Raw genomic sequence first — 27008 nt, 5'->3', positions numbered from 1 at the left:
AGCCCGCCACAATCATGCTGAAGCTTTGAGGTGCACGGTCCTTGCGTAGCGTACAATCTGCTTTCTGCTTTCTCCCTTGCCTCACATCGCTTTTCCATCACAACTTCGACTTCAAAAAGCACGTTCAGACACCTCGTCATGGAAGACGCGGACGACATGGAAATCGACCCTGCCATCGCGGAAGCGATGGGTTTTACAGGGTTCGGCGGCAAAAAGCGCAAATTCAAGGACGATGCGTTTGTGGACCCGGCTACCAATAACAAAACTGCCAATGGAGCGAACAACATACCTCTCGGTAATCGTGAATCACGAACTGGCTTAGAAATTGCTGGAAGCAAGAGCGATGTTCCCAGACAGGGGACATCGCAGCAAATTACGCTTGAGCAAGCTACACTACAAGACTTACGACAAGGTGTCAAGAACGAGCGTGGTGACACGGTCTATTTTCAACCAAGCTTCATTGAGGATCCATGGAAAGACCTGAAAGCGCAGTGAGAGTTGGTCGCTTATCTGTTGTCTTTGGTTGCTGGCGTTGTCGTATTGTGGACGACTGAGCTGGTAGCCATGAAATCTGCACAAAGGAGGCCCTAGGTATCATTTCATTAACTGCCTGCATATATGTCGTGCGCTTCCCAACCTTGATCGCAAATGCCTGACATTGCGAGAACCAAAATTTCATCGCTCGCCTGTCATGTCACTGTCACTGTCACACGACATACGGCTGGCCAGAAGGACGATCGAGACGGCGCTCGGCTACTCGTTCAACGACGACACTCTACTGGAAGAGGCTCTACTTGCATTGCCATCAGGCGTAAACGGCCGTTGGATCCCTTAATACAACAAACGACTGACCATGATTGGCGATGCTGCTCTCAGGCTTCTCATCACGAACGACTGCTACTGTAAGGGCATGCTTAAAGGTCAGTCTAGAAGGCACACCCAGATCATGTCTCTGTCTTGCTGACTATGCAGCTAGGTCCATCCAATCTTCGTCGACAAGCTATGGAGAGCAATGCTCGCTTGTCCCGGCTCGGACGGTCTTATGGTTTGGAGCTCTTCATCAAAGCTTCGCGCAATCCAGACGGGGCCTCCGACTACATGGTGGCAACTGCGGTAGAGGCGATCTTCGGCGCTGTGTTTCGTGACAGCAGCGGAGACTATGCTGTCCTCAAACGGAAAAGGGATTTGAGTACTGTGTCATGCTGTACAGTATTGCAGGAAGGGTATCATTGATCTACCTGACTCTCAGGTCATGTCGCCGTAAAATCCATAATGCCTTGGCTCACGCCTTCTGGGCTGGGTGTAGCTGCACAAACATCAGGCTCGAACCCAAACTCCTGCATCAAGAAATCTCTCGTTGTAGGTCCGATAGTCGCAACATAAGACTTCATCGGCCCACTTATGATTTCTCTTCTCGCTCGACCGTATTTCCCGCTCGTCTCTTCAAGCCACCCAAGAGCATTGAGCATGGCTTCACAACCTTGTGGCGAGAAGACCACAACCCATTGCGTCTTCACACCTTTCCGCTTAGCTTCCAGTAATAGCTTCGAGAACTCCTCCTCAAACATCGACGCCTCACCAGTCTCGTAAACCACCAGCTCAGATACTGGCGTTCTTTCTGCTGCGTGTAAGTCTTCTGACTGAAGTGTCGAAGGGATTATGTCTCGTCTTTGCTCGCCAACCAGGAATAAAAGTGGAAGAGTCCTGCCGTCTAGCCTCGTGACGTCTGATGATAGCGTTCTTCGGTGCTCTAGGATGAATTGTGCGAGTGCTTCGCCATTGCCAGTCTCCTCGCCGATGACAGGACAGGGTAGACCAAGTGCTCGAACTCCTCTCGCTGTGGCTCGTCCAACCACGTATAGTGGCATGTCTTTATCGAACAACGCTTCCAGTTTCGATGGTTCCAGGCGACCAACAACAGAGGAGAAGGCATCAACGGCTCGTTGTGAAGTGAAGATCATGCCTCCATATCGTTTGGCCGGGTTGTGAGTGGCTTTCCTCAATTTGGCCTCGTTTGCCTCACTGCCACCAGCAAACGCGAATCGCTCCGCTCCTCGACGCAGGAACCGTAACGCATCGTCTCGGAACATGTGCTCCAGCACTGGAACGAATACCGATTTGTATTTGCCATTGGACTGTCCGGCGAAGTGCTCTTCGTATGTGTCGTCTGGTGAAGATTTAGTTTTAAGTAGATAGACCGGTATCTGGTCGAGGCTCAGATCTTGCAGTCCTGACGTGACGCCCTCCATAACACCGCCCAATATTTATCCCAGGGGTTCTTGATTCTTATACATGCATGTGCGGTGTCACTGTTCAAAGCACTTTACCAAGAACACTAGCTCCGGCTACGTCCGCCGCCACCCCCAGAGCCGCAAGTCTCAATCACTCTCGTCCATCAATAACCAGGCACGATGAAGCACGGATCACTCGCATTTGTCAGGCATCTGGCAACGATGTTGCGGCGATGCCACTCACGCAGCTCGAGTTTCCGATCCTCCAGCAATTCCTTTGCGTAGTGGAGTCAAGGACGGGGTTGCCGGCTCAGCCATTGCACGCAACGGAGGAGCAAAAGATGAGAGCGGAACAGCAGCAGGCGCAAGCTGGCGACGAGGATACCAAACCGGCACCACTACCGAAAGGCTGGGTGCTTGGACCGGATGGGAAACCGTATGCCATACCTCACTTGAAATCGTGTGATCCGGACTGACAAAGTGAAGATGTCGGTCATGTACCTCAGCAGCGACGTGGAAAGCCATGATGAAACAGAGCTCGTCTACGCCTAACAAGATAGTAGCCACGACTCCACCTGCTGTGGCTACATCCTCACTCCAGCCTCCACCAGATTGTCCGCCTGATGTCGAAGAACTCGGTAGATCATCGTGGACGTTGCTACACTCGATCACAGCAGCATATCCGGAACGGCCTTCCTTGACTCAGCAATTGGAGACAAAGCAGTTTCTTGGTCTTTTTGGCAAGATGTACCCTTGCTGGGTCTGTGCAGACGACTTCAGGGCATGGATGAAGGATGGCAATGAGCCCAAGGTCAGCAATAGAGAGGAGTTTGGAAGGTGGGCGTGCGAGGCCCACAATGCCGTTAATGTGAAGCTGGGAAAGCCTTCATTCGACTGCAACAAATGGGAGGAGCGATGGCGAACAGGTTGGAAAGACGGTCGGTGCGATTGACCATAAGTTCGAAGTATCTTGGATGCATAGTGATGGCGCAGGAAGGAACAACTCAGCTTACTGTATAGAATCGACCAACAAGATCGCATTTTCATGCACGACCCCAAAAGCATCTTGGCATGAGGTCTCTTTCAACGCTAGGATGACCCTTGAGATAGGCTCGAGTAGAAGCTCTCTGCCTTCAATCAACATCCGATCGCCACGTTGTACCAAAACTCCTTGCCGGTCTCAACACACTCCCACTTGACGTCCGTCTTGCCAGTATCGACTAGCCTGGCAACCTCGATCTCTGCAGCACGCTTCTCTGGCAAGTCAACAGCATACCACTGAAGCACAAGACTTTTGAGACCTGCTCGGTTCCCATCCCCGATAGCATTCAGCCACTTCAACACCGCTGCATCAGACAACGTCGTGGTGTCAGTACGACCTTCAGCACCAGGAGCAGTCAATAGTGTGCCGTAGACCTTCGCACACCAGTCCCGATACATCCTTCGCCACATAAACGTGTTCAAGCCGTAGAATATCGGCAGCGTCTCGACCCTGCTCTGTCTGCAGACTCGAGAGATCGCAGGTTGCTTGACGCATCTCTCTAGAGCGGAGGGAGTGACACCTGTCACCAAATGGACGTTTCTAGCCTTGGTGATTTGAATACCATGGCCATGCTGCCTCTTCTTATCCGGCTGGTCCACGACGCAGATTTTCCAGATGCGGTTGCGGAGCTCAGGAGGTAGTGTCAGTAGTGTCAGCGGTGGATTGTTGGGGCGATTGGAGCGTGCAGCTCTGTTCGCAAGTTAGCATGAAGCTCAGCTCGATTTGGCATTTGTGCCCACGCACTCTTCACGTAGTATGCTCAAAGCCGGCGTGGCAAGCGCATTGACAGTCTTTTGTATAGTCGACAGACGAGCCCAGGGTGCGACACTGCGCAGAGATTGGAGCAGGCCGTCCCGAATGTTGAGTTCAAGGATAATGTAACCACTACTCATGGTTGCCGATGGAATATTAGGTCGATGTAGATAGCGAACACCGCGGCATGAGCGAATGAATATGAGAAAGGCTGCTACAGGCTGATAAGCTTGTACATTTGAGACATCTTCAGCCTGGCCATGGTCACTAAAGTGCCGTACTATGTCAAGTGTTCTTCGTTCACGACTGCATGATGTGACTCGCTTTGGATTGCTGCTGCCTCCTGATCTCAGGGGGTGCGAGGACGTGACAAGCACATCCTGCCACGTGAGTATCTGCCTCGATATCCTTCGGACGGTAGACTGTCGCCTCGGTGTACATACCTCGTCACTCTAGAAGATTCTGATCTGCCACCAACGTCACTCGCCAGCCCCCCGTGCAGCACATCCGGCACATCCTCGGCCACAACAACCAAGCCATATATTGGACTACCAGTTCCATGCCCTCCAAGCGTCGAAAGGCGTGAAAAGTCTCGTCAAAAAGAAAAAAGAAAACACAACACGCTTACAAATAGAATCCTCTAGTCGAAGGTCGAGCCTGGATTGTGTTTCTTACCCATCTCCTTGTCATGTGGAGATGGGGTTCTTTTGCCCCTTTTTTACCTTGTGGCGAGGAGGTCTGGATGTTGGGTGTTTGACTCAGGATTCGAAAGCAGGCGGGTGACGTTCACTTACATGTGACGACCATAAGGTGATGTATATTCTTTTCTGTTTCTGGCTCTGTCTGCTCCGCACATTCATGCAGAAGTTGATCACCGATCAGGTTCGCCTTGCACGGGCGTGCATCACGACTCAGAACGCCTTGTTCACCCCTTGCCACTCCGGATTCTCCCGCCTACTCTTCACCAGCCCACCCGGCCAACTAGAACCAGGCGCCTTCGTCGCCAAAGCGGCCTCATCGTGCCCAAACTTCTCCAACGCCAAGTTCGCAACCGCATCTCCAAGCACCTTCTCGATCTCGCCCCTTGGCAACTTCCCCTCGAATCTCAGCACTTCATCCTCATTGCTGAGTGGCATGGCAGCGGGCCGCTTAAAGTCAATCGCCACACCGAGCCGTACAAGTCGAGCAAGAGATGAGATGCGCTCCGCGATTCCTGGGCTCGTGTGCAGAGCTATAGCGACCCAGACATCATGCGCTTCATCCTCCGCATACCCTTGGGAGCGCAGAGCCGTAGCAGCAGCATCGCCCCCTTCGACCTCGAAGCGTTGGGGTCCGTTGTGCGAGGCGCAGGTGCCCATATCGTGAAAGATACATGCTGCGAATAAAAGAGACAGTTTTCGTGGATCGGTGGCATAAGCGCAGCCCTCCCTCGAAGCGATGGCGTGGGCGAGGAGGTAGACACGGAGACTATGACGCAGGATCTCTGGGTGCAATTGAGTTGCTGCGTAAGTATAATTTGCTTTTGAGCCGGAGTCCGTAGGGATATAATCCGGATATATGGCAGGGTCGATTGGCGCCGATGATGTGTTTTCGGCCAAGCCGCTTGATCCTGAGGCGGGAGGGCACATTTTGACGGTATTTGTAGTCGACTAGAAGTCTGAATGTGTTCTAAGAGTGGATGAAGGTCGAGATCATATGCAGGTGAAGGACATTCACGCGCATTGGCTTTGTCAGCACTTATGTCACTAGTGCTGTCCATACTCGGTAAGTATAGGGCGTTGCAAAAAGCTAATCCTCGGTCGTAATGAATGGGAAGATGAGCTGTGACCATCGTAGGCGGGCTGAAGGCTGCAAGTCGGGGCACTTGATTGTGGAGGGCGATTGCGTGGGAGCTGTGACCAGCTCTGTGCAGATGGAATGAGCGAGCGTACATGGACAATGGGCACAAGGCTTGGATTGTGGCACTGTTCTGCCATATTGTAGACCTCATGTCTCATCCATCGTCATCTTGACATCCTCGACAGGCTCCACAACCTGGTTCACAGACGCTTCCAAGCCTGCCGAACCCTGTGGCGGAGGCTCGCCATTATCGTTCAAGATCTCGGCCATGTCCACATCTCCTCCGGCAGCAGCACCTCCTTGTCTTGCGGGCGAGGCAGCACAGCTACCTGGTCTCGTTGCACCCTCGACCTCCAGAAACCTATTGATCGGCCGAACAGATGTGTCATCACCAGTCTCAGTAACGGGCATAGGCGTCTGGCCGCCGTCCGCACGTAGAGGCGTTCTGCCGTCAGGCGCTGGTGTGCCCAGTCGACTACTCTCGCCTCTCGTGGCATCATCTCCTTCAGCATCACCGTCTTCATCCTCCATGTTCTCGTCCTCTTCACCATCCATCTTCTCTGGCTCATCTTTGACACCCTTAACCAGCCTCATCATAGCCTCACCCTCAGTCACCAGCCGGTCAAATTGCGTCCTTCGTCCCGCCCACAGTCCTTCAACCTCCCCGCCTTCATGCTCCAGCTCCTCAATCTCCTTCTCCAAAGCCTTGATCTCCGAGCTGCAGGCCTCACGGCTCATGATCTTCTTGTCGTCCAGAACCTTGGCGGCAAGCGCATCGTAGCCTTTCCTCCTCTGCCTCACCTTTTGCGCCTCTTCCAATTCCATTCTCAAATCAACGGTATTCTCCCTCACGGCCTGAGCCTCCTCGGTAATCTTCAGCTTCTCGGCTGCATACCGTTCTCTCTCGCGTCGATTGGATGAATGGATGAGCTGAATGCGCAGGATGCTGCTTTCCAACGCAGCAAAGTCGAACAGGACTTCCTCGCGGAACTTTTGGCGGACGAAGGGGTCTGCAGCCGGGTCTGCAGCTGGCGGCGCAACCCTCATGTCTTCACCTTCGGGAGGCGGCGACGGAAGCTGTCGCTGCTGAGGTAGCTTCCGTAGTAGAGAGTCCTTGCCAAGCAGTGCTCGCTGAACACGGAAGAAGGGTCGTTCTTCAACTGCTAGAAGGCGGGTCGCGTGGAGCGCATCTGATCGTGTTGTTAGTATAGTGATGCTGGAGGCTTGTCACTGTACTCTTACCTTCTTGTGACTGCTCCGGCAGAACACCATAGTGGTAGTTGTGCTCGGTAGCCATGGTCACTGGTAAATGCTATTCCACTTAGTCGTGTTTCTCGTGGAAGAGTGGTATTAAAAGGTTGCCCTACAAGACCTGCGCTAGCTAGTGTTGGTCCGAGCTCAAGACGCCTCACCCGAGCTGCCTACGTGAAGCTCAATAGAAGCTCCATCAACATATCCAACACATATCGGCGACGACTTCCACTCCACATCTACGGTTCGATCAGAGATATCAGAAGATTACATACCTCGACTGGCGACTCCGCAACGATGAACACCCTCGTGGCCCGTTACAGCCAACCCGCCGCGCACACCCATGCCTACAACGCCGACGAGGACTCACAACAACTAATTCAAGATGCCGCGCCACAACTCTCTCTCAACTTTGCGCTCCCACCAATAGCGAGTACAGCACAATGGCTCCGTGCCATGACCGATGACCACAGCAACCCGAACGTACCCATCAAGATTGCTCACGGAACCACAACATTAGCCTTCAGATTCAAGGGCGGCATCATAGTTGCCACGGACTCAAGAGCAACGGCAGGGAACTGGATTGCTAGTCAGACGGTGAAGAAGGTGATTGAGATCAACAGCGCATTATTGGGGACTATGGCTGGTGGTGCTGCGGTAAGCCTTACACAAACACTCTCCTTCAGTTTGAGCATCCGCTAATATGTGAGGCTTTCCCAGGACTGCCAATACTGGCTTGCCTACCTAGGAATGCAATGCCGCCTCCACGAACTCCGCCACAAACGCCGCATCTCTGTCGCCGCCGCCTCCAAAATCCTCGCCAACCTCGTCTACAGCTACAAAGGCATGGGCCTCTCCATGGGCACCATGTGCGCCGGCGTCACACCCACCGAGGGTCCCGCACTCTACTACATCGACTCCGACGGGACTCGTCTGGCAGGGAACTTGTTCTGTGTGGGTTCCGGTCAGACGTTCGCGTATGGTGTGTTGGATGCCGAATACAAGTATGATATGGAGGAGGATGAGGCGTTGGAGTTGGGCCGGAGGAGTATTCTTGCTGCGACGCATAGGGATGCTTACTCAGGTGGGTTCGTGAATTTGTATCATGTCAAGGAGGAGGGATGGGTGAAACATGGGTTTAATGATGTTAATCCTCAGTATGTTCCCTCTCGGAGTTGGAAATTTGATGAGGATTCGCTAATTTGTTGTATAGGTTCTGGCGCTACAAGCTGGAGAAGGGCGAGTTCTCGAATGTCAACGCGAAGCTTGACGAGACCAGCGGAAAGGTGTAAGATGTGGAGTAGTGGTGTAAGGATATGCATAGTAGACGTGCTAGAGCAGGAACGAGGGCGTGGGTGTTCGCGTGGCGTTAACTACGCTGCATACTGTAGTTTTACTACCCAATGTGATACTAGTCGCAGCATGACTGCTCAATCTTCCAAGTCCTGTCTAGCATTCTGTCCTTCGTAGCGACGTATGCAGTGGCTTGCATGTTCATCAATACTCATCGCCAGCGAAGGTCCTTGCATGTGACGAGTGCTGCCTCTCCCGCTTCATCACCAAACACCCCACCAAATGTTTGGCTGTCTTACTTTGACCTCGTCACGACACAAACAACCCGATCACTTGCAACGAACTGCTCTTGGTCACGGAGACTGATCAAACACGAGCACTACCTTGAAATCCCCTGCTTCCTCATAGATCCTCGCCGTCAAGATGCAGATCAAGTACGTCCTCCAGAGACACCATCCACTTTACCCGGGACGATTGTCCTCTCTGGAGTTGCACTCCCGACCCCACTCCTACGAACATGCCGTCAAGAACTTCACTAACCGTACCGTGGCTGGAACAGAGTCCGTACCCTCACCGGCAAAGAAATCGAACTCGACATCGAGCCCGATTACAAAGTATCACGAATCAAGGAGCGCGTGGAGGAGAAGGAGGGGATCCCGCCGGTGCAGCAGAGGTTGATTTATGGTGGGAAGCAAATGTGAGTCTACCCTATACCGCCCCCGCCTCATCTTGATTTGGTTTGTTGGAAGAGTGTCGATCGATGTGATGGGAAGATAGCAGCGTGGAGCTGGATGAGCGCGCAAGGCTGGCTGTGGTGGAAAATCAGTCAATCACATATTAGCAGAAGATGTGGCGAGCAGGCAACGACGAGTACCAGGGAGATACGAGGGTATATGGGGTTGACGGGCGAGATCATGTATGCTGACATCTTCCTTCGTGCAGGACTGACGACAAGACGGCCGAGGAGTACAAGCTCGAGGGCGGTGCAACCCTTCACTTGGTGCTGGCTCTGCGAGGCGGACTATGATTGTACTCGGTTCGAAAAAATGACTTGCTGAGGCAAGAATCTGCTCCAACCTCATGAATTCACTCCACGAGGACGAAGGCGCCCCGACGAGCGACGGACACCAAGCTCGAGAGTAGTAGTGGCGAAGAGGCGTCCAATGGTGCTTATGATACGACGAAGCACGACGGCGACGGGCAACATGGTGGTGGTGATACTGTGGTTGCACAGATATCCACGGTCAAGCGAGCATTTGAACAAGCGTTGCATTGCACATACCCAGCCTCACATGAAACCATAGCACCATCAATCACATTATGCATCACTTCCCACCGGCTCATCACTAACAGCCATATACTCTCAACTCAAGCAGTCCCAGCAACGCGCCTAATACTCCTCCTCGGCCCCTCACCAACCACCTGCACCCTGCCCTCCTGCTCCAACGCCCTAACCGCCTCCGAAAACTCTAGCCCCTCAACAGGCACAGAACTCTGCTCCGAAAGCGTTCTCACAACATCTCCATACCTCACACTCCCCCCACCATTCCTAAGCAGCTCATCCACGACCCCCAGAACCCCCTTCTTCAAATCCTCCTTCCTCTTCCGCTCCCCCACCGATGTGCCTTCGGTCAGAAGTCCCATATCGATCAACCCCGTCCTCGCATCCGTAGCCGCTTGCTTGAGCGCGCTCTGGATCAGACGGACGGCTTCCTCGACATCTGCCTCGGTGACTTCTTCACTCATGCGCATTTTGGCGTGCGCTTCGGCCAGACGAATCATTGATTCGAGTTGGCGCGTCGTAGCTGTTATCCGGCGTTCGGAGGCACGAATGTCTTCGCCCAATTTGCGCATGGCTACGTATGAGCGGACCAGGGCGTCGGCGGCGGGCTGGGTGATCTTGGGGTGGATGTGGGCGCGGGCGTAGGAGATGTAGGAGGTTAGAAACTCGACGGGCTGGGAGTCGTGTTAGTGGAGTGTGTATGTGTGTGAGCTTTGGGGGAGGGAGACCTACCAAGATCTCATCTCTGCTCGCGTTCTCCGGCGCATCCTCGAGGTACATGCCTACCAGATGCCTGGCAAGCTTGCGGTCAGTGCTTTCGTCTATGCGGTCGAGCACTAGGTACACCAAGTCGAATCTGCTCAGTAGTGTTGGTGGCAGATCGATATTCTGCGGCACGGGTAAATTGGGATTGTACTTCGAGCCGATCGGGTTGGCGGAAGCGAGGATACTGGTTCGAGCATTCAGCGTGGTGATGATTCCAGCTTTGGCGATTGAAACCGTTTGCTGCTCCATCACTTCGTGCAAGACTGATCGAGTCGAGTCCGACATCTTGTCAAACTCGTCGATGCAGCATACACCGCCGTCACTGAGCACGAGAGCACCAGACTCGAGTACCAGACTGCGAGTCTCTGGATCTCTTGTGACATACGCTGTGAGACCAACAGCAGACGAGCCCTTGCCAGAAGTGTATACACCCCGAGGAGCGATCTTGTGCACATATTCCAGCATCTTCGACTTGGATGTGGAAGGGTCACCGCAAAGAAGGACATTGATGTCACCACGATACTTTGGCGATCCACCCTTTTCGAAGCTCTTGTTCGTGCCACCGAACAGCTGGAGCAAGATGCCCTTCTTCACGTCGTCCATTTCGTAGATTGAAGGGGCCAGTGACCGCGAGAGAAGCTCATAAACGTCTGGACGAGCAGCAGTATCGCGAATCTTCTGCTCTTCCTCCTCGCTGACTTTGCGTGTCTCCTCAAGACTTCCAGCGACCTGGTCGGAAAGCTCCTCTTCGATAGTGGTGGGATCGATACCCATACGTCGCTTATCCACCTTCTGGATGTGCAGACAGTCGACGTATGTCTTGAAGACGTTCTTGACGGAACGTTGTCGAGGATTGATACGTACTTGGTTGCACTTGAAAATACCAGTGATCTCTACCCTGTCACCAGCTTTGCAAACATCGACAAGTTCATCATAGGCACACAAGCTGACCGAGTGTGGTGTCTGTCCGTCTGGTACAGAGTCTGGAGTCTCCTGCAGCTTCACCACTTGCTTGTCCGCAAAGCCAGATCTGTTGTGCACGATCTGCATGCTATTGGGCTGGTCGCAGATCTCACGTGGGCAGCGTGTAGGTTCTGCGATCTTGCCGCGGTCAATATCAACCTTGACTGTATGATGGCAGACCGAACAGCGGAAGAAAGCGTCTTTCATGTCTGGGATGACAGGTGTGGTTCGAATGACTAGACCTTTGATCGAGACGAGCTTATCCATGTCGTTCGGATTTAGATCCCGCAGATTGATCGTCTGAGCCAGGCCGAAAGGTCGTACGCGGAAGATCTTCTGCTCTACTTCTGCTACAAGATCCTCAACCTCCTCAGGTGGTTGTTGAGCTGCCTGGGCCTGAGCATCAGCTTCGCCTCCTGCCTCAGAGCTGGGCATAGGTGGCACGGAGCTGGAGTCACGGGCTCGTGTCTGGGTCTGGCGTGTATGTTGTGACTGCGTTGACCGTTGAGTACTCTGACGCTTCTCCGCAAGATCAATCAAAACATCCTTCACAGCCGCATCCATAACAGGGACGATCTCAGCAGGAAACGATTGAACCTGATGCCATAGTTTCCGCGTTGGTGGATATGCTTTGAGGTTCCTGCAGTCCAGATAGAAAGCCGAAGTACCGAGATCCAGCATCGTCTCAAGCATACGCACATTCTCCTTCTCCAATCCAGGATGATCTTCGCTCAGCGATTCACCTTCGGCCACTTCGCCATTAGCGATCATGCGATACTTCTTCTGGAAGTTGTGAAGAAAGTCCTTCATGCAGGAGAAGGAGTCGGCGATAGAGACATTGGTACCCCAGACGACTCTGCTAGACTGGCCACCGAGCATGTCTGCGTCAGAGGTGTTGGGGTTCAGATTCGAGAAGGTAGCTGCGTCTGAACCATCCTCGCGGACTGGCATGCCGTTTTCATCGACATAGACTCTTCTTCGCGCATTACCACCCTCCAACATATCCGAGTCAATATCATGTCGTCTATTCCTCGCAGGCGTTGCGCCCCCAGCGAGTGGTGACCGCACGAACAGTCCTGTCGAACTTGTACGATCTGGGCCATGGTCACCTGTTCGAGGTCCTGCGGGGTCTGAACTGGATGCGTAGTGGATCGGGGAGGAATCTGTACATTGTCAGCTTGCGTGCACTAACCAGTCTCTTTTCATCCCTTACCACCAATGCCGCCCGCAGCCCTTGGAGTACGTCCGCCATCACTACTTCCTCCCACCGCCGCCTGCTGTCTCAGCGGCGAATTCGCACCGACGCCATTACCACCACGCACATTCAGAGTCTGGCTCTGACTCTGCGAGTTGCCAGTCGGTGAGCGGAAGAACAAGGGTGAAGAAGTAGGGCCAGGTTGCGATTGTGAAGTATTTTGCGAGGATCGTGTCGCGCCTCGGGGAGTGTTTTGCTGCGAGCCATTCTGCGAAGATCCTTGTCCTGCCTCTGACAGTAGTTGACTGCCTGCAGCGTCTTCGTCGGCATTAGGGAGTATTGGGTCGCTTGAAGGAGGGGCTTGCTGAGAGCTGCGGTTGCGATTGTGTCGTGGAGTGCCATTGACCGAATTGCGATTCGAGAGGCGAGAGGCTGGCGACGACATGCCTGTAGTACGCTCTATATGAGGGGGATGTAGTTGTCAAAGGGTCGTTATCAATAATATGGCCGAGAACGTGGAATGGCAGCGACACGAGATGGACGCGTTCCGACCGCGTTTTAAGCTTCAGCACTAATGCAACCTCTTTCAAAGGGCCCCACTATGCCTCATCGAGCATGAACAAGAACATCTTCATGAACCAAGTAGAAATAACCCGCACGCAACCATGCCTCCGCCATCGCAACTTGCAATCGCAACATCATCGCTGAATAGGCTGGTGAAGGAAGAAGCGAGCTACCACAAGGAACTCGAGCAACAACAAGCCAGCATCGCCAAGCTCGAGCAAGGCGGCGGCGACGAGAATGCAGAATACACGTTGAGACAGGAAGTATGTAGGAATTGATACGTACTCTTTATGGTGATTGCGGTATACTATGCTAAGCTTTACAACCATTTCCGAAGATCCATTCATGCTTGATCTGCTGGTCCAAAATCACTCTGAACACCTTGCTAATCTCAATGCCCAGCGTCGAGCGGTCGAGGAGACCAAAGCTATCTTCCCACAACTCAAGCTAAAAATCGAAGATGCTCTGTCAAAGCTAGAGCAGCAGTTGGTAAGCTGTGTACACCAAGGCCGTAATGACATGTGCGCCTCTATCCTGCTAACAGCTAGGCAGGAGCAAGAGAGCCAAGGTGACGCTGAGAATGTCGCCAAGGCCAAAGAAGCCGTTGCTGCAGGTAAGAAGGCGCTTGGGTGAAGGGTCGTATCTAGTGCTCCGGAACATAAGTCGCTTGCGTCATCGCGACTCTGATGTACATCTGTACATATGTCGAGAGTGTCAAAATGTCAAACACTTCACATAATCTTTCGCCTCTTCAATGGCATCATGGGCGACGGAGCCAGCCTCTTCCGCGTGGCTTCGAGCACCGGACTGGGTTTCGGATCCGGCGAAGCAATTTCAATCGCCTTGGCCACCACATGTTCTCGAACAGGCGGGCTAGCTGACTTCGGTGTGGGTCGTGCCTCCACGACCTGAGCCGGTCTGGCCTTGCCCTGCGTCAGAGCCTTCAACCTTGCCTCCCTCTCTACCATCGCCTCTCCAGACTTCGCAGCAGGTGGAGGCGACACCGTCATTCCCACCATCGCCCTGCCCTGCTGTGGAGGGCGAGCATGCGTAAGCCCCTTCAACCTCGCCTCCCTCTCCGCCATCGCCTCTCCAGACTTCGCAGCAGGTGGAGGCGACACCGTCGTCCCCACCATCGCCCTGCCCTGCTGCTGCTGCTGCTGCGGGCGGGCCTGCGTAAGCCTCTTCAACTTCGCCTCCTGCTCCGCCTTCCTCAGTGCAATCTCTTGCCTACTGGGGCCTCCCCTTGACACCATAGCAGTGACAGGCGTCTTCTTACCAAAGAGCGGTGCCGGCGGTGCCATGAGAACCGGTTTCATCAAGTCTCTAACCATCCACCTCGGCGCACTACCAATTTGCTCTTTCGCGCTCGGCAAAGCAGATATCTTCGCCACGGCACCTCTCGATAAATGCCCCAAGTCCATCCTCCTATGCCTCGCTTCCGTCCTACCTTGCGCTCGTAGTGCGGCAAGGACCTGATTCCCACTCTTCGCGTTCCTGAGAGCAGGAGCCTTAGTCGTCCGCTTCCTGTCCTCAGGAACCACCTTCTCCAAAATCGAAACCTTCCTCTCCTCCCTCTCCTGTTTCAGGCCACCTAGCGCAAGCTCCAGAGCTTTTTCCTGCTGCTCCTGGGTCCTTTTCTCAGCCCTCATCAATTTCGCATGCACCTTCCACCATGAGCGCGGGTTGACGGGCTCGAAGATCTTCTCCTTCCATCCCGGGATGTCTCGAGCAATGAACGCGCGCCAGAGCTCCTCGGTTTGGTCTGCGATGGCTGGACTGTTTGTCTCGATCTCGCGGAGCTGTTGCGGATTCTTAATCTTCTTGAGAGCGGGTTTGATCAGGTCGTAGCGCATATCGGCTATGTCGTAGATGTTGGTAATGTTGCGCATTGTGGCGCGCAGAGCCACGGCTTGTAGTGATGGTGCAGGCATAGTGACTGTGCTGTGCCTTTGCGTTGCGAGTCTGCGTTTGCTTTCCTCGAGTACGTCTTGCGTCAAGCGGTTGTGTGTCTTGGACAGAGTTGTGGTTCAGCTCAGACAAAGGCGTGTGTTAGACAAAGAAGTGATTGATGTGTGTGTCGGGAAAAAGCAGCTGCATAGTGGGCGAGCAGGCGTTTTACGTGCTGCCAGTGACTGTGAGTGTGCGCTAGCAATTTCGTTGTTGTCCTCAAGCTTACTTCGGAGCTCTCATGTGGTTCAGTCTTCAGATGATGACCATAAGCCGCCCTAATGGTGCGCTTACCTCATGACCCGCGCCACGAGCCGAGTCGTGCCGAGCCCTGATCGACAGGGCGAAAGCTTGTTAGTCAGCCACTATGAATATGAAGGTATGCGGGTGTGGGTAGAGGGTGGTGATGGGAAGGATAACACGAAAGTCGAACACACCTGTAAAGCCGGATTCTGACATGGTAGGATACTATACATCTTATCCAGCTTCCCAAAAGCATATCTAGCCGCCTGTCTAGCAGCGACACAAAATCGTCTTCTTTCTCAGAACGCCTCGCTCCCAACAAATCCTGAGGATGCAATATTGTGACACCTTTTTACACATACCTGATACTCCCGTGATGCTCCTTGTAGCTCAAGAGTTGGTGTGCGCTGTACTTCGAGACCATTGCCACACCACCGCTCTCGTATATGCCATGTCGTCTCAAGCCTTGCTACCATGCAGATGCTATTCCTCCGGGTCCGGCTTGAGCGACACAAAATAATCCCTCGTCATCTCGAAACTTAACCAGGAGCTCGCCATACTCGGTGCGACTTTCAGCAAGTTCGGTGCTATGCCCTTGTAGAGTCCTCTTACTCCCTCATTGCCCACGATCACCCGTATCGCATCGAATATGCTCTTGTACCGGTATCCCATGCCGGTCATTGTATTGATTTGGAATCTTCTTCTTAGCACATCCAGTGGGTATGTGCATGTCTGCGCCACGGCTCCCGATATTGCTCCTGCTGCGAGCTTGCCGAACGAACTAGGATTCGCCTGTCCGTCGGGTGTGAAGTATTTTCGTACGGATTCGTAGATCATGAAATTCAATCCCACATAAGGCGCCACGCCAGCTACCGTCGGTATTATGCCCCGATATAATGCGAAGAAACCTCCTTCGTTCTTGTACATTGTCTTCATCGTCTCCCACATGCCTGGCAACTTCTTTCCTGCTTCTGCCTTTTTCAGGCCGGCGAAGGATGCGCTTTGGATGCTGAGGCGTGTTCGGACGATGTCGAGAGGGTATGTGAATGTTACGGAGGTGACACCTGCTGTGGCTCCACATAGTAATCTTCGTCCGGCGGAGAGAGGTTCACCAGGCGAGGCTTCGAAGAACTAAAAGCAGTGTCAGTCCTGGCTCGCAGGATCCTGCATCTGATCACCATGGTCTTGTGCAATGCAGACTCACCCTCTTGTAAAAGTTGTAACTCCCAAACTGCACCGCACTATACGGCACAATCCGTATACAATTAGTACCATTCCCCGCCATCATTCCTTTGAAACCTTCTTCCCGCCATATCTTCGCCAAAGCCTTGCTGATACTCGTCTTGTATTCCGATTGCGCTCCCGTCTGCACTTGCAAGAGAATCTTCAGTCGCTCAAGAGGGCTTACTACTGTCCGTGATACTGCGCCAGCTACACCGCCCGCTACGAAGGACGCAACGACAGCTTGTGAGACCCATTCTTTGAATCCGATGTAGGCCGCTGAATCCGGCGGAGGTGGGAGGCTCGCCATGACTGGTGGTTTGTGTGCGGTGCTTAGAGGTTGCGATATCGAAGTCGATGATGTGGCTTGTATGCTCATAGCAAGGTGTAATGTATCGCCCGTGGCCTCATTGGAGCCGCATGTGAAGTGAGGTTGATCGTCCTTGACCGGCAAGTCTCAAAAAGCCGGCGCGTGGTCGCGTGAAGGTGTTGGTGATGATCTCTGGTTATCATGAATCGTTGTACGCTGTAGAGTGGAGATGTTGTATTATCTGCGCATTTCTTGATCTTGACCACAGCCTATGATCTTTGCTTCCGTCTGATCAATGCAAGAGACGATGATTGATCGTCGCAAGTGCTGCAGGGAGATTTCCTTCGGCTTGTGAAAACCGCCGCTCAGACTGTCCGGGGATGCCGTTTGCGCTACGGAGATATTGACGATTGAGTCAGACCTATACTTGACAACCACAGCCACGTCTTTATCGGATCACAGATATGCAGGAGAATGACTATGACGATCCCCGAATGTGTCTGAACGAGGAGGCGAAGGGAAAGGTGGTCGCACGAGCATCGCCACGCTGATGATTTGTCTCAGGGCTGTTGGGACGTCTACAGCCAACCCCTTGAGCGCTTGCCTCTATTTGCTGCTACACAATACTGTAACGTAGCCTAGCATTGGCTGGCACCTCGAAAAGGCCAGTAAGAAGCACCACAGCGGTCTTCGCGGGCATGGCGAAAAGACATTATGATTTCAGAGATATTGAACGCCGTACGCAAAGAACCACCTGGTCACCACCACCCCAGCGCCTTTTCGAGCACTACTATCTCACCTAAGCTCTCCGGACACCAAACACATGCAGCATTGTAAGCCATCACTAATCTCCGCTAGAGTCAGTTGGACGCGGCGGAGCCTCCCTCCACGGATTCGTCTTGGAACCACTCCCCTTGGACGATCGCGCTGGCGACATGGACTGGCGCTGTCGGGCCTGTCAATGATAGTAAGTAAATCGTCCCAGAATGTAAACCCGACGTCGATAATGAGGAGCTACGACTTACATTCTGGCCGTGACCATGCCCATGCGGCTCCATATTCAGACCTTTGTTGAACTGCCCAGCCAGCTGCTGACCTCCTTCAATCGCATTTCCAATGGCTTGATTAGCTTGACGAGCGAGACTCCCAGCAGCTGCAGCGCCTTGCTCAAGGATGGTATTGTCTCCACCATGGCTTTTATTGGATGAGGTAGACGACTTCTTAGCTGATGCTACGCTGCCGCGCTTGCTGGGAGCAGAGGCGGAAGAAGATCGTTTAACAACGCGGTTGGCAGAGCCAGAGCGTGTCTTCTTGGGTGGCGATTGGGCTCTGCCTGAACCACATTTGCTGGACTTTGCGCTGCTGCGAGAGGAGCCACGCTTGCTCGGCACTTCGTCCACTACCTCTTTGTCCTCAGCTTCATCAAGGTCTTCCTCGGCAGCGGCGCGAGCGGTCTTCTTAGCGGCACCACTGCACTTATTTGCTGGCGAAGCTCTCTTACTGGCAGCCTTCTTCTTAGTCACTCCACCTTTCTTGGCGGTTGTCTTCTGCGCCTTCGCAATCTTAGTCGGAGCAGCCTTCTTCGATGCAGCTTTCGTGGCCGTCTTCGTAGCCTCCTTGCTGGCCGCCTTCTTATCAGAAGCAGTCTTCGTCACACGACCGGTAGCGACCTTCTTAGCTGAGCCAGTAGCAGTGCGCTTCCTCTTGGTGTCAGCTACTGCCGGCTCAGGCTGGGCCTGCGCGGCCTGCCTTGCTACGGCTGCAGTCTTCCTGGCGAGGTCTTGGATGCGCTTGCTGGGTGGTCTGGTCGCCGCTGTGGCAGCCTTCTTGAGGCTCCCTCGCTTCGGCGCCATGGTTAAGCAAAGATTGCGTGTCGCTGGTGATGTCAGACCAGCCCCAAACAGTCTTGCGATACTATGGTTATATACCTAGCACAAGCACCCTCTTTCAGTCGTGAACGAAGTTGAACAAGCAAAGAAGCGCGTGATTAGTTCCCGACAAACAGCAACACCGAGAAAACGAACAGAATATGTTCCATTGCCCGCACGACTTTCATCTAAACATCTGTTGACTGAAGAATGCGCCAAAAGCGCATGTCGAGAACACTTGACATTCCAGACCCAAATTTGATTCGCACATTGCCAACCAGCTACACTTTTTACACATCATCCCCGATCATTATCATTATTGCCATTGTCGTCGGTGGGCCGTTGCGTTGACTATGCGCCGTTCACTTTGGCCATCCTCTTGTTCATGAAAGCAAAGAAGCTGACGGGCGATGCAGAAATGCCCATGTTGTAGATGAAGCGGCTTGCCAGGTATGAGCCGAAGATCGCTCGGAGATAGCTTTCAGGTACCTGGAAAAAGTGTTAGTACTGAAGCCAGAATACCATGTCGAAACGACACCTACCCTCTGCTGGATCTTCTCCAAACCAATCTCGTGCAGCAAGAGAGGTGGTAGAGCATCACTCAGTACGCTTCTCCTCAGCGCAAGGTTATCCCATAATTCTGTGCCTTGCAATTCTTCGTCCATCTTGGTGATCGCAATACTAAGTTTGTCGCTGAGTATACTCTTTGCCACACCAGTCTCTTCAGCTTCACGCCATATAGCCTCGAACTCTAGTCGTGCATTCTCCTGAATCTTGGCCTGCACTTGCTTCACATAGTCTTGGTAAAACTTCGGCACAGTTCCATCGGCTTGCACGCACATATGTGACAGAAAGTTCTCGTCATCGAAGGACAGAGATGCTAGCACCTCGAGCGATGATGAAGTCACGCCACCTTTGTTAGCAGAAGCGTCCTTGAACACCACGCAACCTGCCTTCTCTAGTCGCAGCTTGGCCTCTTGCGTGATGAACAGATTGGCGCCCTCCACGATATATGGAATGATCGCCTTGGCCTTCGAGATCAAGCGACTTGCGCTGCTGAAGTCAATGGACTCGGGTCGGCCACCACAGGGGACGAACATGTCGAACGACTCTGCATCGCGAAGGTGGAAGGTATTGCGGAAGGTGATGCCGTTGTTGACGACTTCTCCTGAAGGTAGGGTCAAGTTGTTGTCTTCGACCAGCACTCGGTATCCATCCTTGGACAACTTCGTGATCTCAAAATTGACGATCATCTTCCTTTCCTTTGCTAAGCGCAACAGCTCAGTCCGGTCGAGGCCATTCGGATCGAAAAGTACGCCCGAGCCATCCACAATCGCACAGTACTTCTCGTTGCCTAGTAGGATCTCATTCGAGCCAAGATCGCCATCAGGGCCGCCAGTCTGCAGCTTGCGCACTTGACGCTCATCAAGATTGAGCTTGCGGTAGATGCCGAGCACATACTCACGGACTGATAGCGTAGTCATTCCGTATGCGTCGTGAGGGATACCGCCGAGCTTGGGTGACTTGCCTGTGAAAAACGATTTCCACCACGGTGCGCCACGGGCACGAGCATGTTCCGTAGCCCAGTTGACCAGATCAGCTGTGTTCTCATCTGGACCCAGGAAGAGTATTTCCTCCTTGCCGTGCAGATCCACAATCGGATCCTTGATACCAGGGCTAGTGGGTGGCAACAGCAGATCCATGATGGAGTCGATGTACTTCTCAAATGCCACTGTGACCTTGTCTTGATGTTGTACGTCAAGTAGGATCACACCTTTGCTGCCACCTTCGGGAATGTCCTTGTTCTTGCGCTGCTGTGTGTTTGCCAGATTGTAATTCTCGTCGAACAAGGATCGAGCGTTGATGGCGTAGGCTTCGCGACTCCTAGACTTCACAATGCGGATGCCACCGCGAGCAATATCCCTGAAGCGAAGATGAAAGCCCCTGAACTCCGAGCTGATGACCAGGAACATGCCATAAAGTGGCTGTGGGTACTCTTCAGCGGGTAAGAAGCTGGGATCGAGACGGAAGCTGAGAGCAACCTTCGTTGGGGTGTAGAAGTTGGTCTTGAGGACTGCGCTGTTGAAGATGCGGAAGGACATCATGACCATCTCGTGGTGCTCGTTGATCGCAGTCTTCGAGATCAAAGTCTTCAGCTCATCGTCGGTTAGCACGCGATCTACTTTCATGCGCAGATATGACAGAGTAGGCAAGAAGTCATCCTGCTCGCCACGAGTCTGCACATAATGTGTGTTCGCGAATGACAAGTATAGTGATCGAATGACCTCCGGATATTGGTTGATGATCTCAAGAATGTAGTCGGCGGTGAACGTCTCGGTACGCAACCTTTTCTTCATCTTCGACAAAAGCTCAGCATGCACGTTGTTGTTGAGGTCGAGCAGAGATGAAAGGGTGTTGTATTCGTTGCCCAGACGATTGAGGAAGTGCTGGGTGAAGACCCAGACACAATGTGCATAGATTGCTTCCTGCAATGACAGCTTCCCATCAGCGAAGTGGTGCTTCAGCCTGTTCTGCGGTATGCAATAGAGGAGGGAAACTTCCTTCATGATCTGGTGGATTGACGCCTCGATTGGTGGATGATTCTTGTCAGAATTGGGCGCGGGTTTCAGGTAGATCGACAAGATGCAAATCCCATTGCTGAACTGCTCCACATACTTTCTGGACGATGTCAAGCCGTAGTAGTGGTATAGATCGCTCAAAGAGGTGAACATGCCGAGCGCAGAGCCCTGCTTGAAACCCACAACCAGCCTCTTTTCCCTCGTGCCTTCCACATCGTACATGTCGATCACTGGGCCCGTTCGAGAGGCAGCGGCGTCTAGTACGCGCTGATATAAGGCTCTAGTGTTTGGTGTAGTCTTTTGCAAGAAACGTGCGTCCCCCAGTACCTCGACATCAGTCTCATTCTCAGCAGGTGTCGGGTTTTGGAAAGTAGTCTGGTAGACGAAGTAGCAACGAAGTGCCTGGTCACCACCACCAGGTAATTTGCTCGGTGATCTGAACGTCTCAACGCGGAAGCTCCTTGGCCCTTTGCTGCCGTCCAAATACTTCGCCTCTAAACGAGCCTCGAAGCCAGAACCTTCGGAGGACGACAGTCCAGGCCTGCTGGTGTCAATGTAGATGGCATGATCCGCCGCTTCCTTGTCCAGCCTGATCTCGAGCTTCTTGTCGTCTCTCGCATATGCTGCGATCTTGGCAGCGTATAATGAGTGGACATTGCTTACGATGGCATCCACTGTCTCGGTGCTGAAGTACATGTCATCGATGCCAAGCTCGTTGTAGAACCACGCTACCTCTTGCTCCACCAGCTCATCCGGAATAAAACCCTTGGCGTCCACTTGAGTAATCACGTCGTCCATCTGCTTGCTCTTGCCCTCGAATTTAGGTGCAACATAGCCAGAGCCAGTCTCCTGGAGGACATGAGTCTGCCCAGGTACGCCGAGATGGGTGGGCTGTGGTGACGGCTGTCTGTCTGGTGTCCGGACCACTCTTTCCAGGAGCTTATTCGGTAGTGCAAGGCCATTGGCTCCTTCGAGTGTACCGTTGATATGTTGCGACGCCATTGTGATTGTATTTCTAGTCAAAGATCTCTTCAGTGCATTTGATGGAGGGTCGATGTCTAGTATACGCTTATGCTGAAACAAAAAGAGGCTGGCACTGCCTCATTCGAGCTGGAACTGACCAACCTTTTCCTGCGCTGACGAGGAGCGTGATAAGCCCTTATCAGTTGTCCGTCCAGCACAGCCACTAGACAGGAAACAGGCGCATCGACACGAGGCTGAGTGGTATACAGGTCGCTTGCGCCCGACCACTACGCAAGCTTCTTCAAACTTTTAAGTAACCAGAGCGTAATATTCACGCGGATTTTCGCGGCATAGAGCTCTAGCAAAAACTGTTCCTGCAGGTACACGAATAGCGCCAGAAACAATAGCGCCGGTTAGGTCTCTCCGGGGAAAAGTGGGGACCCGCTAGGACGAGTCGAAGCAGTTTTGTGGCGTCCGGTATACGCCAATAGTCAGCACGTGTGAGAAGGCACTTGACAGTGGCACATGGCCTGCAGAGGCTGCAGGGCCAACACTGCCGCTCGCTGGACCAGGGATTGATGTGGCTTGATTTTGACTGAATCGAGGAGATGGCGGCATAGGTGGTAACGATCACCGATGCATGCCACACACACCGCTCCGAGAGACCAGCCATCCACGTGTCGTGAGACCACCACATGGACATCGGACCATTCCTGGGTCTACCAGCAGAGCTCCGTCTCCGTATCTATGGACAGGCTCTGCAGTGTGGGCGCACCCTACAGAAGCCATTGCGGGAGACGCCATGGCAGAAATCCAAGGGCTCGCTGGTAGACATTTCACTCTTATGTGTGTGCAAAACTCTTCACGCCGAGGCCAGAGATGTCTTTTACGAGATCAATAGCTTCAGCGTGTCCTACAATCATATCTGTTACTGCGAGAACAGATATCCTTATCGGGCTTTGCATGACCGGATTGGATCAGTAACAGTGACCAATTTCGTGCCACGAGAGGAAGAGGGACATACATGCGAGTTCTGCCTATCAGAAGGATACGGTCTACTGGCCCACCTACGCCGTCTACCAAAATTGACTCAGGCCAAGGTCTCGTTCGAGGACGTCTTTAGCTTTACCGACTATGCTCCAGGAATTCTGAGCAGACTGACAGAGAATGAGGACGTCCATCTGTCAAGCGAAGAGATTGGCCAAATAGACGTAGTCGGCTTGCCACTGTCTCTACGTATTGAGCTTCCAATACTACATCGAGCGTGGTCCTCGTTAGCCTTCTCACGTGGCAGAAGCGGTACAGGGCAGCGGTTGCCTGGCGAGCAGATCGTGCGACGTACGCTTGAGTACATGCAGTTCGAGACGAACACATACGATCGGACAGCACGATCACTATTACCCTTCTTCACCGCGAGTCAGGAAGGAGGAACAAGAAGTCTGCGGTTTCGAGGACTGCCTGACGGACCACAACGACGCGCTGAGTTCACAATCGCTCTGGCAGGCGTTCTGTACGACGTCTTTGCGGATGATGGTGGTTCCGAGAGCATAGATTGGACTGATGTGCCCGGCAGCGGAACGTGGACCTTTTTCGTCGATAACTATACTATCACGCAGAACGCGCACCAAGACACGGGTTGATTACTGTCCTATTCCATAGCACGATTTCTCTGTGCTTGAGCGTCGTAAATGCACTACTGCGGTAGTAGTGCTTAAGCCGAGCCTACCGAACTCGGCATGATGAAGTCGTGAAGTCTATCTCACAACATGCGGGGCATGCGAACAACGGAGACTATGGCAACACTCACGATCAAGATGGTCCAAGCAATCATATCTTAACGAACATGCAGGACGGACTACGTGGACTGGCCACTAAGCGCGTGGCGGGCTCGCTGGGAGCGGAGATCCACAATGTGGACCTCAAGTCTTTAGACGGCACCGCCGTCAAACAAATCAGACAGGCCTTTGCAGAACACAAAGTCATATTCTTTCGTGACCAGCATCTGTCGCCGCCAGAGTTCCTCTCCTTCGCCTCCAAATTCGGCGAACCAGTCGAATATCCGATGGTGAAAGGAATTGATGGTTACCCCAAGATCATCGAAGTCTTGAAACAAGAACACGAGACCACAAACTTTGGCGGTGTCTGGCACGCCGATACCACGTACCTTCCCGAACCGCCTATGGGTACGATCTTATTAGCACGACAGATCCCACCGTACGGAGGGGACACACTTTTTGCCAATCAAGCCGCAGCTTACGATGCTCTATCTGACGGCCTAAAGGCCACGCTGGCGCCACTCCGCGGCATCAGTAGTTCAGCCAAAGCCGATGCCTCCAAGACACGCGAAGACCGGATCAAAGACTCTGGCATGAAGTCCGCTGATCTCCTGGCTAGCCATCCCGTCGTTCGCACACATACGGTCACGAGCAAGAAGAGTCTGTACGTCAATGTAGCACACACTGTGCGTTTCGATGGCTGGACGGAAGACGAGAGTAGACCGCTACTCCAATATCTATTCCAGCACCAGGTCAAGCCGGAATTCACATGTCGCTTCTCGTGGGAGGAAGGCAGCATTTCTTTTTGGGACAATCGAACTGTGTTGCACAATCCTATTAATGATTATCATGGCTTTCGACGGAGTATGCACCGCATTACGTTGGCTGGAGAAGTGCCCGTATAGCATGAAATGCATGATGGAAGGGAAGTACATATGTAGTCCATTATTTATCGCTATGTATCTAATGCGAGTGCCCAAGCAAGTCAGTCAAAGTTTGATTACCGGACCGGAAGATGCTCCGTATCCTCGCTATCCAGCCCGAGCCGTAACTGTCTTCTCCGCCACCGTTGTAGTCATCCCAGCATCTGTCTCTGTCGTCGTGACCGTCACAGTGACCGCGTTGGGATTGATTGGTACGATCGTGATACCGGCCATTGCACTCTGACTGGCTGCCGGAGGCGGAGTCTGCGTCACAAACCCAGGAAGACCAGGAAATCCGCTTGATGGATGCTCGTGTGGGTGAGGTTGCTGCGCAGAATAGCTTGACGGCGAGTATGTGAAGGACGGTGGGGTTGCGGACGGCTCTGGTACTGACTGCGAGCTGGTGATCGGAGATAGGTATGCCCTCGTATGTGAGGAGCTGCTGCTCGTGGTGGTGTCAGACGATGGCTCAGGTGCTGCACTGCTGTTTTGACTCTGGGTCGTTGTTGTGGTGGTTGATGCTTGCTCTGTTGACGCTGGGATGTATGAGAAACTGTATGGCAGCGTTACGGAGCTTTCAGTAGAGGCTGCTGGAGCAGATGACGATGAGGTCGTGCTTGATGAAAGACTTGATCCCACACTTATCGTTGAAGAGATTTCGGGGGTGGGCAAGATTGTCATGGGCGCAGTGGCGGTCTCGCTGCTGATGGAATATGTCACCGTATAGCCGCCGTACGTCACAGTGGAGGAGCTCGTTGAAGATGACATCGTCGACGTGTTCCCGCGGCTGATGGACGATGTGCTTTCGAGGACACTAGCAGTTATGGTAGAGATATTGTATACCATTGATGTCGCGCTTGCTGCCATGGAGCTATGCACATAAGACGATACGCTTTGTGTGCTTTCCGAGGACGGCGAGGCATAGGTTGGAGGCAGGCTGCTCATGGCAAGGCTACTTGAGCTTCCTCCCGGCGGCACCGTGGTGAACATGGTGAGGGTCGTGGTGCTTGCCGTAGACGTGCTGGTGACGATAGATCGTGAAGCTGAAGAGCTTGCAGACGCCACTCCAGAGCTGTTGATTGGCAAAGGGTCGTAGCTGAAGAAGGTCGTCTCACTTCGTGTCGGCAGAGACACGGTAGAAACTAGGCTCTGTGCCGAAACAGTCGTAATGGGCACAAGATACGCCCCCGAGGTTGTTGTATTGGTCGTTGTCGTGTCTTTGTTGCTCGTCTCAGCCGCGGCCGACGAGACAAAGGCGGTCGGCAGTGCATCGCTGCTTGTTGCGGTATTTCCGGCAGCAGACATGGACACGGTCGTACTGATGTTTGAGTAGTATAATGGACCAGCCAGAGCAGTCGCCGCGAAAGTGAAGAGTAGTGTCAAGCCGGATGTGGCGAGCATGTTGGCGAATGTCTTCCGAAGGATCGAAGATGTAATATTAATGTGGCGAAGACCAGCTCCGGCGTCTATACTGTAGTACAATGAGGAAAAGAGCGACAGTAACAATGCTGATGTGAGTGCGAGGCCATGAGAGGAAAGAGAGGGAATACCAGCTACTTGGACCTATGCTACCGGGCTGTCGTCTCAAGACGTCTTGGTTGTCGCGAAGCAGCATGATTAGGATCGGCCGCTTGCACGCTGTGCGATCAGTGCGAGATCTATCTACACGCAGCGCGTCGTCTCGACAAGATGTTTGCGTCGCTGTAGGCGCCGATATGCCTCTCCCTCAGAGTGAGGTTTACAATGAGGCCGGGAGCGCTCTGATTCGCTGAAGGTGAAACATGGTCCAGAAGGAGCCAGCTTTGACGGATCACGACCACGTTGCATTGCTCGTTCTGTCTCCGCGGACTGCACACATCCTCAAGCGTTCTGTATGTCGAAAATAATCGTGATGGTGGAAAATATGCGACGTGGGAGATCGTTAAGGTTTCGATTATTGAGGGTCGCCGCTGAGCAAGGCAGACCCCCTGGTCGCTGTAGCAACCCCACAATTATTGA

At 53.1% G+C, this 27008-nt stretch overlaps 15 protein-coding genes across 15 annotated transcripts; 5 read left to right on the top strand and 10 right to left on the bottom strand.

Annotated features, from left to right (window-relative positions):
• Positions 1-138: 138 nt before the first annotated feature.
• LTS14_003503 (uncharacterized protein) lies at positions 139-495 on the top strand (the record flags this gene model as incomplete). Its single annotated transcript, XM_064836207.1, has 1 exon — positions 139-495. The coding sequence occupies one exon, from the start codon at positions 139-141 to the stop codon at positions 493-495; it is 357 nt and encodes a 118-aa protein (XP_064696416.1).
• Positions 496-1250: 755 nt separating this feature from the next.
• Positions 1251-2249, bottom strand: HEM4 (uroporphyrinogen-III synthase; the record flags this gene model as incomplete). Its single annotated transcript, XM_064836206.1, has 1 exon — positions 1251-2249. The coding sequence occupies one exon, from the start codon at positions 2247-2249 to the stop codon at positions 1251-1253; it is 999 nt and encodes a 332-aa protein (XP_064696415.1).
• Positions 2250-3368: 1119 nt separating this feature from the next.
• LTS14_003501 (uncharacterized protein) lies at positions 3369-4166 on the bottom strand (the record flags this gene model as incomplete). Its single annotated transcript, XM_064836205.1, has 2 exons — positions 3369-3963; positions 4018-4166. 2 exons carry the CDS (start codon positions 4164-4166, stop codon positions 3369-3371), a joined length of 744 nt encoding a protein of 247 aa, XP_064696414.1.
• A 771-nt stretch (positions 4167-4937) lies between these two features.
• Positions 4938-5654, bottom strand: LTS14_003500 (uncharacterized protein; the record flags this gene model as incomplete). Its single annotated transcript, XM_064836204.1, has 1 exon — positions 4938-5654. The coding sequence occupies one exon, from the start codon at positions 5652-5654 to the stop codon at positions 4938-4940; it is 717 nt and encodes a 238-aa protein (XP_064696413.1).
• Positions 5655-6012: 358 nt separating this feature from the next.
• On the bottom strand, positions 6013-7162 carry LTS14_003499 (uncharacterized protein; the record flags this gene model as incomplete). The annotated part of the gene is made up of 2 exons (XM_064836203.1): positions 6013-7055; positions 7108-7162. The coding sequence occupies 2 exons, from the start codon at positions 7160-7162 to the stop codon at positions 6013-6015; spliced, it is 1098 nt and encodes a 365-aa protein (XP_064696412.1).
• A 251-nt stretch (positions 7163-7413) lies between these two features.
• PRE2 (Proteasome subunit beta type-5) lies at positions 7414-8408 on the top strand (the record flags this gene model as incomplete). The annotated part of the gene is made up of 3 exons (XM_064836202.1): positions 7414-7773; positions 7837-8273; positions 8330-8408. The coding sequence occupies 3 exons, from the start codon at positions 7414-7416 to the stop codon at positions 8406-8408; spliced, it is 876 nt and encodes a 291-aa protein (XP_064696411.1).
• Positions 8409-9777: 1369 nt separating this feature from the next.
• Positions 9778-13059, bottom strand: CDC54 (MCM DNA helicase complex subunit; the record flags this gene model as incomplete). The annotated part of the gene is made up of 3 exons (XM_064836201.1): positions 9778-10365; positions 10424-12582; positions 12633-13059. The coding sequence occupies 3 exons, from the start codon at positions 13057-13059 to the stop codon at positions 9778-9780; spliced, it is 3174 nt and encodes a 1057-aa protein (XP_064696410.1).
• Positions 13060-13279: 220 nt separating this feature from the next.
• On the top strand, positions 13280-13811 carry RBL2 (tubulin folding cofactor A; the record flags this gene model as incomplete). The annotated part of the gene is made up of 3 exons (XM_064836200.1): positions 13280-13441; positions 13581-13667; positions 13731-13811. 3 exons carry the CDS (start codon positions 13280-13282, stop codon positions 13809-13811), a joined length of 330 nt encoding a protein of 109 aa, XP_064696409.1.
• A 98-nt stretch (positions 13812-13909) lies between these two features.
• On the bottom strand, positions 13910-15112 carry LTS14_003495 (uncharacterized protein; the record flags this gene model as incomplete). The annotated part of the gene is made up of 1 exon (XM_064836199.1): positions 13910-15112. One exon carries the CDS (start codon positions 15110-15112, stop codon positions 13910-13912), a length of 1203 nt encoding a protein of 400 aa, XP_064696408.1.
• Positions 15113-15854: 742 nt separating this feature from the next.
• LTS14_003494 (uncharacterized protein) lies at positions 15855-16902 on the bottom strand (the record flags this gene model as incomplete). The annotated part of the gene is made up of 2 exons (XM_064836198.1): positions 15855-16502; positions 16576-16902. The coding sequence occupies 2 exons, from the start codon at positions 16900-16902 to the stop codon at positions 15855-15857; spliced, it is 975 nt and encodes a 324-aa protein (XP_064696407.1).
• An 844-nt stretch (positions 16903-17746) lies between these two features.
• On the bottom strand, positions 17747-18755 carry LTS14_003493 (uncharacterized protein; the record flags this gene model as incomplete). The annotated part of the gene is made up of 2 exons (XM_064836197.1): positions 17747-17857; positions 17928-18755. The coding sequence occupies 2 exons, from the start codon at positions 18753-18755 to the stop codon at positions 17747-17749; spliced, it is 939 nt and encodes a 312-aa protein (XP_064696406.1).
• Positions 18756-19121: 366 nt separating this feature from the next.
• Positions 19122-22351, bottom strand: GDH2 (NAD-dependent glutamate dehydrogenase; the record flags this gene model as incomplete). Its single annotated transcript, XM_064836196.1, has 2 exons — positions 19122-19259; positions 19313-22351. The coding sequence occupies 2 exons, from the start codon at positions 22349-22351 to the stop codon at positions 19122-19124; spliced, it is 3177 nt and encodes a 1058-aa protein (XP_064696405.1).
• Positions 22352-23007: 656 nt separating this feature from the next.
• Positions 23008-23952, top strand: LTS14_003491 (uncharacterized protein; the record flags this gene model as incomplete). The annotated part of the gene is made up of 1 exon (XM_064836195.1): positions 23008-23952. One exon carries the CDS (start codon positions 23008-23010, stop codon positions 23950-23952), a length of 945 nt encoding a protein of 314 aa, XP_064696404.1.
• Positions 23953-24155: 203 nt separating this feature from the next.
• On the top strand, positions 24156-24992 carry LTS14_003490 (uncharacterized protein; the record flags this gene model as incomplete). Its single annotated transcript, XM_064836194.1, has 1 exon — positions 24156-24992. One exon carries the CDS (start codon positions 24156-24158, stop codon positions 24990-24992), a length of 837 nt encoding a protein of 278 aa, XP_064696403.1.
• Positions 24993-25118: 126 nt separating this feature from the next.
• On the bottom strand, positions 25119-26411 carry LTS14_003489 (uncharacterized protein; the record flags this gene model as incomplete). The annotated part of the gene is made up of 1 exon (XM_064836193.1): positions 25119-26411. One exon carries the CDS (start codon positions 26409-26411, stop codon positions 25119-25121), a length of 1293 nt encoding a protein of 430 aa, XP_064696402.1.
• Positions 26412-27008: the final 597 nt, after the last annotated feature.

The sequence above is a fragment of the Recurvomyces mirabilis genome, assembly GCF_035927965.1.
Source record: "Recurvomyces mirabilis strain CCFEE 5264 chromosome Unknown scaffold_7, whole genome shotgun sequence".
Taxonomy (NCBI): domain Eukaryota; kingdom Fungi; phylum Ascomycota; class Dothideomycetes; order Mycosphaerellales; family Teratosphaeriaceae; genus Recurvomyces; species Recurvomyces mirabilis.
This window is presented reverse-complemented; position numbering and strand designations above follow the sequence as displayed.